General features: G+C 41.1%; 1 protein-coding gene and 3 non-coding genes across 4 annotated transcripts in view; 3 read left to right on the top strand and 1 right to left on the bottom strand.

Moving 5' to 3' along the window:
* Positions 1-1,580: 1,580 nt before the first annotated feature.
* On the top strand, positions 1,581-1,652 carry TRNAM-CAU. The gene has a single exon. It is a non-coding gene; the product is annotated as a tRNA-Met (tRNA).
* Positions 1,653-3,100: 1,448 nt separating this feature from the next.
* On the top strand, positions 3,101-3,172 carry TRNAQ-CUG. Its single transcript has one exon. It is a non-coding gene; the product is annotated as a tRNA-Gln (tRNA).
* Positions 3,173-4,220: 1,048 nt separating this feature from the next.
* Positions 4,221-4,292, top strand: TRNAQ-UUG. Its single transcript has one exon. It is a non-coding gene; the product is annotated as a tRNA-Gln (tRNA).
* A 2,621-nt stretch (positions 4,293-6,913) lies between these two features.
* NARF (nuclear prelamin A recognition factor) overlaps positions 6,914-13,947 on the bottom strand; it is a 29,149-nt gene continuing 22,115 nt past the window's right edge. The window contains exons 10-12 of the mRNA XM_026654450.2: positions 12,217-12,354; positions 11,686-11,843; positions 6,914-10,480 (exon numbers count right to left, since the gene is read on the bottom strand). Of these exons, the coding sequence (XP_026510235.1) occupies positions 10,239-10,480; positions 11,686-11,843; positions 12,217-12,354 (538 nt within the window). The 3' untranslated portion in view covers positions 6,914-10,238. The remainder of the gene's footprint in view (positions 10,481-11,685; positions 11,844-12,216; positions 12,355-13,947) is intronic.

Genomic DNA, 13,947 nt, shown 5'->3' with positions numbered 1-13,947 from the left:
GCCCTGCGAGCAGCACTAGCGAGGCGGGAAAAGAAAATATGGAACGCGGATGCGAGCAGTACGCTGAGCCTCCTGGCCGCCCTTTACCTTAAGAACATTGGGACCGTCTTGCCGCTTCTCAGGAGACTTCCCAGGTAAGCACCATGTGGACTCCACTCCCGCACCTACTCCTCGTGCCCCAGCCCTGAGGTGAGGAGGCGAGTGGCCGGTGAGGGGGGCCAGTCAGGGGTAATGGAGCATGCATGGTATGGCCAGACGCACGTTGGTGTGCCTGGGCTTGTGCTGCTGGCATGCACCTCCCTTTTGGGGGTGGGCCCATGCCGCACCATAGAGCTCCCCCATACAACACCCTCTGGACCTGCTATGCCCAGTGCCCCCCCAATATATCCCCACAAATTCACAGGTGCCAGCACACCACCCCTGCTGAGCGCCCCATCACTCACGGCCTTACCACAATTGCCCAGGACCCCACACAGAACCTTCCACTCCCTAATTCCCCAACACACACAGATCTCCCCATGTATCAGAGGGGTAGCCGTGTTAGTCTGAATCTGAATTTGTTGCTTTTTACAGATCTCCCCATGAGGCCATGCCCTGTGGCTTGCGGTCGGGGCTGCAGCAGGCGTGGTACACCTCTCTCGCAGCTTCCTAGGGCTGTGCATCTGCCTTCCATATGGCTCCGGTCAGGGGTGTGTGTACCTGTGGTTTACCCGCCCCCCCCCCCCCAAAATTTTCCTGATATTTTTCCCTTGCGGTCTGGTCCCCCTTCCTGGGGTTGTGGGCTAAAAAAAAATGCTCTTTTTTTTTTTCTTGGTTCCTTCTGCTTCAGAGACAGAGGACTTTGTATGTTTTTTGTAAAACAAAACTTCTTCATAGAAAATACCAGATTTAGTCTATTTCTACCTGTCACTGGAACATCCTCAAGGCCCTGAAATTTGGTTAGTTGCTTGAGTGAAAAGGGGCAACATATGTACTTGTAAATGTGATCAAGTCACCTCATAATAATTATTTAATGGTTCATTTCTGCATAGGGGACTGGGACCACCACAGATTTCTGTATTTTCATGGGCCCATAAGAGGAACATGCTAGGGAACCAACATTTTCCCCTTTGGGCCTAATGAGCACATAACTGCATTGTGCTTTCCCTACCCTCTGCTTGGGGGAGGAAAATATTGTCCCAGTGTTTGTTACTGCAAAAAATAGATTTGAAAATGTGTCATTTGTCATGGTTCCCTTATAACTGGGGAAAGAGGGAAATCTCTGGGTTTATTGCTAGTCTGTGCAAGCTGTGATGCAGATAAACTCACCTAATAGACATGGTCATCCCATTTTGGCATATCAGAGGGAGACATTAGAAGCTCCAACTTTACTGAGTAGAGGAATATTTGTAACCCAACCATTGCACAGGACATTTCGGGGGAGCATATTTGTGTGGGGAGGGCGGGTGGAAGCATGCTGCTGAGATGGAAAAGTTCTTGACAAGTTTTGCTTGCTACCATCGCCAGCAAAAGAGAAAAGAAATCACACTAATTAGACATATGACATTCTAAGGGCTATCGGTGGCTGCTTAACGCCGTGAAGCAGAGTGGCGCAGCGGAAGCGTGCTGGGCCCATAACCCAGAGGTCGATGGATCGAAACCATCCTCTGCTATTTACCTTTTTTCTCCTTTAAAAATGTGTTGATTTATTGTAGTGACATTTTTCAATACTTATGTTAAAGCTAAAGTTATTTCACCTGAATGCTCCGTTGGGCAATAGTCTATCACTTAATTTACTCAAAAACTGTTTTGGGGGCATACACCTATCAGTTATTATTCATTGTTAATAATATGTTGTGATATTATTTATTGATTTAAGGGACAATAAAGTCATTGCTGTATAATACTCATGTAGTGAAAATATATTTGTATCTACAACAGTACTTCATGGGCCATTACTTCAGCTATAATAATAATAATAAATAATAATGCACAAAGAGCCTATGATTAATTATGATGAGTACTAATGGTAGTTCGTTGCACACAGAGGCTTTACGGATGATCTATTGTGTTAAGCATTGAAAAAACAGAATAAAAACCAACAAACAAAACAGATAGCCAGACTAATGTTTCAGTGTTATTGTTTAATCTTTTATTTTTCTCTTTATCATAGTAAACTGCGGCATGGGTTATTATTCACAACTATTCACTCTGATTCTACATGTTTACTGCCAATAATTTATTATGATTAATACTCGTTATTTGACTTACATTCTTTTATTTTAGAGTCTGATCCTGCAAGAGGCTGAAGTTAATGAGACTAGAGAGCAGCTGTGAGGATTGGCTCTGGTAAGCTCTGATCTTGTCATTGGATCTGCTCTGAAACATGGATCCCAAAGAGCTGCATCTTGCAGGATTCCTCCCCCTCCCACATCTGGTTGAAGATTGGGTACCTTAATTAGGAATAATTCCAAAGAGATTGTGGGGTAAGTAATTTATTATTCAGTTTGTGATTTTTCCAAAGTGTTTTTTTTTTCTTACTGAAATTAGGTTACTAAAGAAAATCTACAATATCAACAGTATTAATAAAATGGGAGGGGGGATGAGGGAAATCTTTAGAAGCCACTTACAATACATAATACAACATGGAACGCCTAATGGATTGTAAAATGCTACAGGTAACATATAGCAAAACTGCTACTTGGCAAGCAAAACTGCAACATTAAATATGTCCAGCTAAACTGCACAGAAGGGAAAAAAATAAGCATAAATAATGTGGACTAAAACGCAACACGTAGGCAAAAATGTAAAACTCATAATTTAAAGCAAATCGTGCAAAATTGCCTACTTTTCGATGGAATTTCTTATACATTTTGCAATCTGCTGAATTTTAAAAAAAAAAAAAAGGCATCAGTGTCAGCCCTAGGAAAGCAGTACAGAAATGCTATGTATTTCCAGGCTCTTTTTTAAAAGAATTTGTTTATTATTGAAGTAAATCCTGCTGGATTACTTCAGGACGTAGTTAATATGTAGAATTTTACATAGGGGAAAAATAACACAACTGTCTATGAAAAAACATGATATTACCTCAATAGGATCAATTCTGAAGTTATAGTCAGGTGGTTCCATGGTGTAATGGTTAGCACTCTGGACTCTGAATCCAGCGATCCGAGTTCAAATCTCGGTGGAACCTAGACTTTTTTTTCCAGGTTTTATTGTATGACTTAGTTTCTGTACTAAATATTGCCAATAAATATACTCTTATATTAAGTATATAAATATTATTTCAATGGAACCTATAAGTCTTCATATTTTATTTATTATATTTTCTTTACTGCCAAGTAAATATAAAAACCGTGGATTTAATTGGAAAATATATTTAAAACGACAAAAAGAGGCACGTTATAGCACATTATACATTGAATATTATACATGTATTGGATGTCACTGGAAAATGAATGGAAAGGAAATTTGATTTAAAGGACAAAACAAACTGCAGGGTGTTTATAGCCATATCTATATCTATTTTCTTGTGATTCTTGTTATTACCTTCAAATGTAAGCTAAAGCTAGTAATTGCTTGTAGTGTGAGGTCATTATAACGTTGCTAGAAGAATTCTGGAGTGTGTCTGAGTTATGGGGCAAGAATCATTTGCTCCTTCGATAGTGAAATGCAAGTAATCCTAACTATTGCAAAAGGACGTATTTATTATCTAACTTTAACTGTGTTGGGCCTATCTGTGAATTATCTTTTGTTATTCACATTTTAGCTTTACAATGTTATCTAGAACTATAATAGTCTATAATAAAAGCACCCAGTGAAACAGCCCCACAAATCTTATTTAAAGCATCAGAAGCGGGTTGGTTGCGTCGGGTCAGCTGCTGGTATGCACGTTCCGTTCGAAATGCTGCGTCAGCAATGCAGCGGGCACCTGCTTTTGCATGCCCAGCACAATGTATCAAAACAGGAGACAGCTGTGCCTTTTTTTTAACCATCAAAGCTGCAGTCTGAGGCACGTTCCTCGCCACTTGAATGTGTGAGAGAGACTGATCAGTGCAACCAACATATTGTACAGGTGAGGAGGAGTGAGATTTAGCGAAGAATAAAGTCTATACTTAGTCAGATACATTTTCTCGCAAAGAACCTCTGTTTTAACGAATGGGAGCAAAACGTGACACAGATTTGCACAATGAGCCAATAATTGTTATTAGCCAGTAGAACAGAGACTGCTGCCACCATCTGGTTCTATGGTGTAATGGTTAGCACTCTGGACTTTGAATCCAGCGATCCGAGTTCAAATCTCGGTAGAACCTTATTTGTTCGCGGTATTTTTGCCAGCTTTCTTTTTTAAAAAAATCATTACAGATACTGGCACAGCAGGTAAGTGCTTATTTCCGAAGTTGGAAGACGTTACATAACAAAATAAAAGGGGCTGAATAAATAAATACATCTGTTGGTAGTGACTTTTTTGCAAGACAATCTCTTTTAAAGAAGATTGTTCATATATGCCCTGCACTATCACATTATTCTTCACGTTCTGATACCAAATAGGGTAATATTTGTGCTTTATAAAAACTTTAAATAAACACTGCACCGTGTTTTTATGGTTCCTATACAAATTATTTTGCTGTTTCATTTCACCTAATACATTCAGCCCTTAAATTTTAAACGGGTTTTGTTTAAATCTGGTATAGTGTGATGCCTAATTATATAAAATCCTTTTACTCAAAAGCTGAATTTTAGTTTTTTAAGAGCAGTTTAGTCAAATTTTATACTACATTCTAAATGTGTCCTTTAAAAGTCACTATTATTGTTATTGTCCATTAACTGGACACTGGTGGGGTGGGGTTAGGCCTCTCTACACAGATTTGCATGAGTTAATTATACTGTGAGCACACACAGTTCAGTTTAACTGTAACGTATTGCAGTTTAAAGCTGCTGTTAACTGACTTAAACTAAACCAAGATAAGAGTATCCAGACCAGGGCCAGCGCAACCCATTAGGCGCCTAGGGCACTACAATTTGGGGGGCGGCGGTATTTCGGCGGCGGGACCGTCCGCCACCTCTGTGGGGGGCGGCATTTCGGGGCGGGACCTTCCGCGGCAGAAAAGCTGGCGGCGCTCCTGATCCAGACCAGCTTTTGCTTTGGTTTAAAAACCACCTATTAAAAAGCTGCAACTCTGCATGGAGACTACTCCCTAGAGTCATTGGCGCCACATAAGCTGAGATCCCCTCACCTGCTCTCTATTTCCAGCCAGTTTATGCTGGGGTGACCTGAGAGTTCCATAGTGCATAGATGCAGAGCCCTCCCTTCTGCAGGCAGTTCCCTTCCTTTCCCTTACATTGCCCAGGTAACCCCACCAACTGTTTTAAAAGGTGCAAAGGGTATTTAACTGCCCAAAGAGTCAGATGGGTACCTAGTGGGATTTTCAAAAACACCTAACTGATAACAATGGATGTTAGGCACCTAGGTGGTTTTGAAAATCCCAGTAAGCCCCTATCTGAATCTTTAGGTGACTAAATAACTTTAAAAATCTGGCCCTTTGTCGCATCTCCCACACCAGGATGAATTTCACACTGTAGGTTCCGAGAACAATTTTGTAAAGAAACCGCCCTTGGAGGTTTACAGACTCAGGAAAACAAAGCAGAAAGTTACATTTGTCTCATGTTTGGGAAGCTCCTTCCCAATCTTGATGGCTACAAACTTATTTTGAAAATTAAATCTTGGCTTCTGGAGCACAATTCTGCTCCCAGGAGATGGATTATACAACAAATTCCTTAGTTGCAGAATCAGAGTACAAGTCTTTGCTTTCAAGTGCTTTAAATGAACTGACTACAGTGTAGGTACTTGATGCTACAGTATAATCAGTTACTTACCAGTTTGTTCCCCATAATGGTTTTCAAAGTTAGGAACCCCACAGGAGCCATCTGGCTGGCTTACATAGTCACTCAGTACTATAGTAAGTGAGGGTAACTGAACATTTCCTACAATTAGCTGAAAGGTTTTTGCTTGCATACTTTGACTGGAAAGAATTGGTAGTGTTTTAGTCCAGATGTCTTATCAACAGTGGATGTAAAGTATTGTTATTGCCGTGTGTCCAAAGGCAACTCTAAATGAGGAACATTTATTTTCCTTTCGGCAGTTTAATGACTGTGCAATAAGCTTAAAGAAAAGTGGCGCTGGTATCTCATTCGCCAGACTGATCGGGACCAACAACCTTGGACAATCAGCACACTCAGCCCTGGGGAGGGGCTGGCAGGATAGTGAGATATGGGCTCACTCAGACTCTGGTCTCTGAAAGGGACATGGAAGGACAGTCTCCTCCCCTCACATTAGGTTAATGACCATCTCAAAACATTTTAAAAACAAACATTTGTAGGAAGTACATTGTGTGGAGCTGCTAAGCTTTCAGAGAGATGGGTGTCTGTGTTGAGGCAATATGCACCTTGGAATAAGATGAGGCCCATGTATGTAACTAAACAAAATCACCACAAAATTAGATTCAAAGATATTTATTAGGGCAATTCAAGTTCATGCTCCTTTTGAAATACAAAGCACCAGAGTTTAGATAACTGAACATTATCCAAATATCATCCAGTTGAAGCTGCTGAGCTGTGTACAGACATGTATTTATTAGCTATCATAGTCCCAGATCGTATTCACTTGAAGTATTGTGAACAAACAAAAATACATTGGCGCAATGGCTGCTAAGAGGCAAACTCTCTTATTTCTGAGGTCTTGGCAAGATGTCTTTACAACACTTACCCTTCCCATTAGAGACCTCAGACGAATACTATAATACAACTCATCTCACTACCAGTACATTAAATGTCTGGGATATTTTATGGCATTAAAGACAACCTCCAAATACAGTTTAGCATTTTCATTTTGCCAAAGATTTTTAAACACAGATTTAGTTTTCCTTAAAAAAAAAAAAAAAAAAAAAAAAAAAAATCCACAGCAAAACCCCACATTGTTTTGTACTCAGCGATGAATTGTCCCAGCACAACATTCAACTGAGAAGTAAAGCACTATGGCTGTGACTACACTAGGAACGTTACACATTGGTGATTCAGGGTGCTGTCAACAAATGTAAATAAACTGCTGCTGCAAAACAGTTTAATTGCAAGTGTAGACAGGACTACATTATGTTCAGCACAGTTTCAGAAACTAGCTAGCTGCACCCATTGTCAACACGGCGTAACTTTCCTAATGTAGACGTAAAGGCTAGAATCTGATCTTAGATACCTGATGAGCATTCCCAACATACCTAAAATCATAAGGGTTTCCAGTTTTAAGCTGAAACCTCAATGAAGCAAAAAATTTAGAGATTCTCTGAAAAACACTGAAAAATTATGATTTTTGCAATGTTAAACTTTGCGGAGGAGGTTCCTGAATGTTTCACAAACTGACAGTTAATGGAAAACTATTTTTTTTTTAAATGATAAAATCAGATTTTTTATTCCAAAAATAGTCTCAATTTTTCTAAAAATTAAACACTGAAAAGAAATCAGAAAACTCCCACAATCCCTAATTATAGAACACCTAATGATACTATATGTAGCCACTACAGCTATTTGTTGGATGAGCATTCAAAATGCACTCTTTTTTTAAAGAGATGTTGTGGCATGTAACAGTTCTAAGAGATTGTTACACCGCTACTTTTTAAGTGCAGAGCATTTCAAATTGAGAAGCTGAAAGAAAGTGAATTCTTAATCTGATGATCTTCTTAATTTCCCTTTATATAATGGGAAAGAACAACTAGTATTTTACAGCCAGCCTTGTCTCATCTGATACTGTTCTTGTGGAAACTCAAGTATGGAAAGAGAATCTATTGAATGAAACAGGCATGTGTGTGCAAGCAAAATGGCAGAGAGGGTTTTTGTTCAGTGATGGGCAGCTGCCAATGAGATGGAGCTGTTCTTACTCTCTAGATTTACTTAAAGATTCCCACAGGAAGATAGTTCTTTCACAGCATAGTGAAGAACTAAATTTTAATCAAAAATTTAAACTGAGAACCAGTTTTTCACATTGTCAAGTATATCCACATTTTCCTTTACAAAAATAAACAAACTGTACACAGAACTGAAGCTATATATATAAATTAACATATCAACCAGTTTTAAGCCATATATACATATAAAAATATATGTATATACTAACTTAGAACAATAAAACTTAATTACAATGTAATTCCATTGAAGGGTTCTGGGGATATCAGAATAGATCAAGAAATTAAAACTGAAGGGGTCATGTTACTTTCAAGTACTGAAGATGTTCACAAGCTTCGTGTAATCCACAGATCATTCTTTAACAGACAATTTAAAAAATTTTTTGGATGTGTAGGTTTTCCAGGATCTCCCTGCTGCTCCAAACTCTTTTCCTAGCACAGAGGTAGATTTCTCTAGATGTTCAGTTATTGCGTCAAATGTAACATTTTATTAAAAAACCAAACAAACCTGAAGGCTTACTCTGCATGCAGGTAGCCATACAAGTCAGATCCACATGCCTTTTGCATTGAAATAAAGTATTATTAAAGTAAAGGAAGCTTAGATGAAACCTGCAACCACATCAACAAGTTCATTTTAAATCAGTTGTCCCTTCCAGCAAGTCCACATATTTCAGCACCCTTTTTTTCCCCTCCTCGTTTTGAGCCTACTCCTATTTAAGTCAAAAACTCGTATTTGCCTCCAACAGGAATATGATCGACTCTGCTGTTAGTTTATTTTTATTAAAAAAGAAGACTGGAAGCATTGAATGCCTCACTTCCCACATTCCAAGGGTAGATCCTGATTTCAAATATACTTAATCGAGATCTTGTATTATTAGCTTTGTGCACATACAAGTACAGTAACTGATATTAAGAAATCCACAAGATTTGCATTCATGCATTTCCTGAGATCATGACAAACCCCATTCATATTTTCTCAATAAAATGTGAAAGCTGAAATCATTCCAGTTTTGAGAGAGCCACTAATCAAAACAAGCATGAGGCTGCTATGAAATCTGGTGGAAGCCTTGTAATGGCTGGAATTTCACATCACATCCTTAAACATCCCTCCCTGAACTGCGAGGCTGTAGAGAAGGTTACATCCATCAAGCACCGTTTTTTAAGCTTGTTAAATTAAGCAGCCATGTAATGTACGTAAAAATGCCCCCAAACTAGCACTATCAATTTACATTATATTCTTATCAGTTCAAGAATGTTCCAAAATTAAGATTTTAGTTAGAGGCACTCAACAAATTTATCTGGTTTCTGGATTCAATCTGACACTGTGTATGCTCAGGACTAGCCAGAAATGGAGTAGCAGAGGTATTGTAAATCAGGACTGAGGTCTAGCGTAGAACCGATGTAGGGTGAAGATTGCAGGGCACATGGCGACATCATGCCTGTCTTCAGATGGGGTCACCATATCTCACGTTCATAAACAAGTCAGACAAAAGAAAATAAAAGTTACAGAAAAGATTAATTCACGATGAAAGTTTCTGAAGAGAGAGATTAACACGGTTTAACTATTTGTACAAACCAGCCTGTTAGCAAAAATCCTTAATGAAAGGACTGTATTACAACCATTTAGTATTATTAAAGACATTCCATTTATATCAGAATGTTCTCCCTTGTGGTTAGTGTGTCTGTAGGAAGCTTGTTGCCAATGTTTTGGTAAGTGAATAAACCTTTTTTTTGTGCAGGGGTGGAAGGAGTCAATTAAATCTTTCAATTACATTTTTCATCGGTTGCTTTGTGTAAAATCCTCATTTTTTGGTTAACAAGGCAAAAAGAGTTCTAAATTACGGTACACTTAACACAACAATTCTAACCAGGGTGGCTGTTCTTGCCTGGTGAAAGGAATCACATACATAAGGATTACAATAGCTCCTGGTTGAGGGTGCCAGTTCTGTAAAAGTGGTGAGAATCCTCAACCTGCATTAACTTCACTCCGAGTCAAGGGCATTGTACACCTAGAAGAAGGTGCTCACCATACCTTGCAAGATCAGACCTTAACTAAACAAGGAAGTCCCAAATATGCAGGAGGTCAAGCACAATAAGAGTCTAACAGACCCTGTAGGGAACCAAGGCATTCAAAATAAAAAATTGAGCAATGGTTCTTTGCTTAAGTAAGTAATATTCCGCAATTCAGAAAGTGTACTGGTCATACACTTGGCTAGTGCATAGCATCCTCAATTGCATAGAATGTTTCCAGTGCTGAGTTCATAAGTAACCTATGCAAGTTTTTTCATCTTTTGTAAGCCTGATTTGTCACCACTTGATATCCATGCTGCTTGCTGTTTGATTTACTGCACAGTATTTGGTGTGCAGAGTTTCCTGGACCTTCTTGGAGTCCATCCCTTCCAGCCAGTCCTGGTACAGCTTTTGCACATGCATGCTGGTTTCTGGAAGCCTGATAGGAATTGCAGCATACACTTCCTCCATCTGGCTGAGCAATACTTTGTCAGGTTTTCCATCTTCAGTCTGGGCTTGGCCTTTTCCATTTAAACACCCTAAAAATAGAACACCACACCCATGAGACGGGATTAGTTTGTTTGGGAGAAGAACCAGTGATGAACTACCAAAATCCTAAGAACCGGTTCCCTACCGGGTCCTCGGCGGCAGGGGGGGTCTTCACTCACTCCGGGTTTTCGGCGGCAGATCCTTCACCCGGAGTGAGTGAAGGACTCGCCGCCGAAGTGCCGCCAAAGACCCAGTAGGGAACCGCACGGTGAGTACAAGTCCCACGTGCCTGTCTCCCCCCCGCCACCCACCCATCCAACCCCAACCCACGTCCTGCCTCCGACTGCCCCCCTCAGAACCCGCACCCCATCAGCCCCCCCTTTTCCCTGACCACCCCCTCCCAAGATGCCTCACCCTAACTGCCTCCCAGGACCCCACCCCCTACCCAACTCGCCCCGCTCCCTGTCCCCTGACTGCCCTGACCCCCCATCCACCACCACCCCAAAAGACCCCTGGGACTCCCACACCTACCCAACCCCCCCGTTCCCCATCTCCTGACCGCTCCCCAGAACCTCCGCCCCCTCCAACTGCTCCCTACCCCTTATCCAACCCCTCCTCCCAGCCCCGGCCTGGCCCCTTTACCATGCTGCTGTGTAAGGATGCCGCGCAGCCGCTGGAGCTTGCAGCCCCACCCCCTTACCCAGAGAGGTGAAAGTAAGCAGGTACGCCCCCGTACGGCATACCGGCAAGAGCCGGTGTGCTGTACTGGGATGGCCCGGCTTCCCCAGGGGGGCAATTTAAAGGGCCTGGGGCTCCCAGCAGGGGCTGGAGCCCCAGGCCCTTTAAATTGCACCAGAGCCCTACTGCTGGAGCTCTGGGGTAGCGGCAGCGGAGCTCTGGGGGCTATTTGAAAAGTCCGTTGCTCTCCCTGCTTCTACCACCCCGGCCCTTTAAATAGCTGCAAGAGCTCTGGGGTAGCGGGGGGCTCCAGCTGCCTCTGCCAGCCTGGTCCTTTAAATAGCTGCTGGAGCCCCGCCGCTTCCCCCAGGGCTCCGGCGGCTAGTTAAAGGGCTGGGGCGGTAGAAGCAGGGGAGCCCCGGGCCCTTTAAATAACCCCCAGAGTCCTAGGGTAGCGGGGGGGCTCCAGGGGCTATTTAAAGGGCCAGGGTTCCAGCTGGATCAGCTCACTTTGGAACCTTCCCATGATACTCAAAGAAACAGAAAAAAGTCACCATAGATCCAGTATCATTCTTACCTCCAGGGCAGGCAAGAACCTCCACAAAATGATACAAGAACTTTCCCTTTTTCAGCTTCAGGACCACGTTCTGGATGTTCCTAAAGCCATACGCGGCGGCGAAGCGCAACACTGTCTCACCGTCCTTTTCCAGGGTGACCTCCTGGAAGTCCTTGTTTCTGTAAAGAGAGACAGAGAAAATTCTAAACCCTCAGATCCCTTGGGGATTACTAACAGGATGATACAAGCATTTCAGTACATGCCCACAGAGCTCACATGATAGAAGGCAAAAGGGATAACCTGAGGGTGAATGGGCAGGACTTCTAGTTCCTAAGTGTTGTGGGTTAAATAAAAATTTGGGTGGAGATTGAGGAACAAATATCTATTCCATCTTCAAAGGAGAAGCATTATTAATAAAACAAGAGTTAGTAACAGTGATTTTCCAGTGGTGAATTTACAGGTAGCTTATGTAAGGACAATGCAAACAAGTTACTGCACTGAGGTTCATGTTATCCCATCCTATTAAATACAGAGATCCAAAATCCAACTTACTTTAGTGTTTTGTAGGTGATTTCCTTGACATCCATATCAAACAGCTCCTTGGCAGCATGTTTAAAGATGTGCTCCAGGTACCCATCAGATCTCCTCCCATCATGCCGTAGTACGTCCTCCTCCTTTATTTCACCAAACCTTAGAAAATGGACAAAAAGGAGGGAGAAAGAAGCTCAGAGTCTGATCATTTCACTTGAAGAAAATGAGATTTGTTTTTCTTTCCCATAACATTTTTTGTCAGGGGAAAAACACATTTGTTCCTAGAAATGAACTTGTCCAATTTGTGTTTTGAGACAATGGTAAAATGAAAATGGCAAAAGAGGAAAAATAAAATTGTAGCTTCAAAAACTTCAGGCAACTGAAGTTTAACAAAATATATTCATACATAATAGAATGAAATGGCTTGGAAACAGCCATCAAGGCCAGCTGGTTAAGAAGCATTTTAAAAACCACACTCAAAGTCACATGGAAACTGAATCATAGCAGCATTCAGGCAATTTGAAAACACTTGTTTTAACTGTGAAAACCCCCAGCCAAAACAAAATGAATGTGAAAGAATAAATATCAGATCATGTTTATTGTAATGTAGGAGGCACTTTTAACCTTGAAGGATCTAAAAGTACTTTACAGATCATAGGCCTGATCCTGCAAACTTTTGCTCACGAGAGCAGTTCTGCTGGCTTCCACGGGACTGTGTGTGTGCCTAAGGATTTCCAACACTGTGTTTGTAAACTGATATAGAAACAATATAGAGGGATCATTCCATGGAACACGGTAGCTTTGGACAGCAGGAAGTGAAAAATACTATATCCAATTGACATTGGATTCACCTGTAGGCAGAACACAATTATCAAAGCTGAAATTTGTAGAATAAATAAGTAAAATACAGGAATTGACTCATGTCTGGTCAAAGAATAGTACTGTATTGAATGATCTCTAGTGACCAAAATGGCAGTTTTATGCTGCAGCACAAGGTGAGCAAGTGATTGGAATGCAGCCCTACAGAATCACTGGCACATATTTTATCTTTCCGGTAGAAAAGGAGTGGTTAGGGATACATGGCATCACTATTGTGAGAAAAAGGCGTTTTTGACAGCAGTTCCAGCCTGTTGGCTGCTCCAGGGATAATAAGTTCTTCACCCTGCTCTCACTTCTGCTGGAAAACTATCTGTAGCTCTGGTCTACTTTGCACTCCTCCCTGAGCATCCCAGCGTGACCTGTGCGCTATATAGATTGTGCACTCTGCTGGCAGCAGCAGCCCGAGCCCTTACATTCAACCAGAAATCAAAGGCAGGAATTGTTAATGCAAAATAATATTATATCAAACATCTAACTTAAAAGAACCACAAAAAAGTTGGGGTTTTATTCCTAAGGAACTAGCTACATTTAACAAGTGAGAACCAGGCATACAGCATGTCCACCTGCTCTTTGAGCCAGACAATTAGTGGTGGGCTTATTTAATTGATGGTGATTTTTGTTGTTACCAGCTGTGGTTTTGTTTGGTGTCCGTGTGTCCTGTATTTGCCTAACTTCTATTTATGTTAATGTTCTCCAGTTAAGATAGTAATTATCAGAATTACAACAGAAGTAATTTAGGATTAAAAAGTAATTTGAACAAACAATCACAATGATTATACCACAGCTTCAAGTATATTGGTGCTTATTTTTAAAGAGGAGTTTAATTTTGTTTAATGTTAATATTAAATGTAAGATTCCATTGGAGAAGCTTTT

Source organism: Terrapene carolina, unplaced genomic scaffold, assembly GCF_002925995.2.
Source record: "Terrapene carolina triunguis isolate 2854851 unplaced genomic scaffold, T_m_triunguis-2.0 Scaffold192, whole genome shotgun sequence".
Lineage (NCBI taxonomy): Eukaryota > Metazoa > Chordata > Testudines > Emydidae > Terrapene > Terrapene triunguis.
The sequence above is the reverse complement of the archived record's forward strand: the minus strand, read 5'-3'. Positions and strand labels throughout refer to the sequence as shown.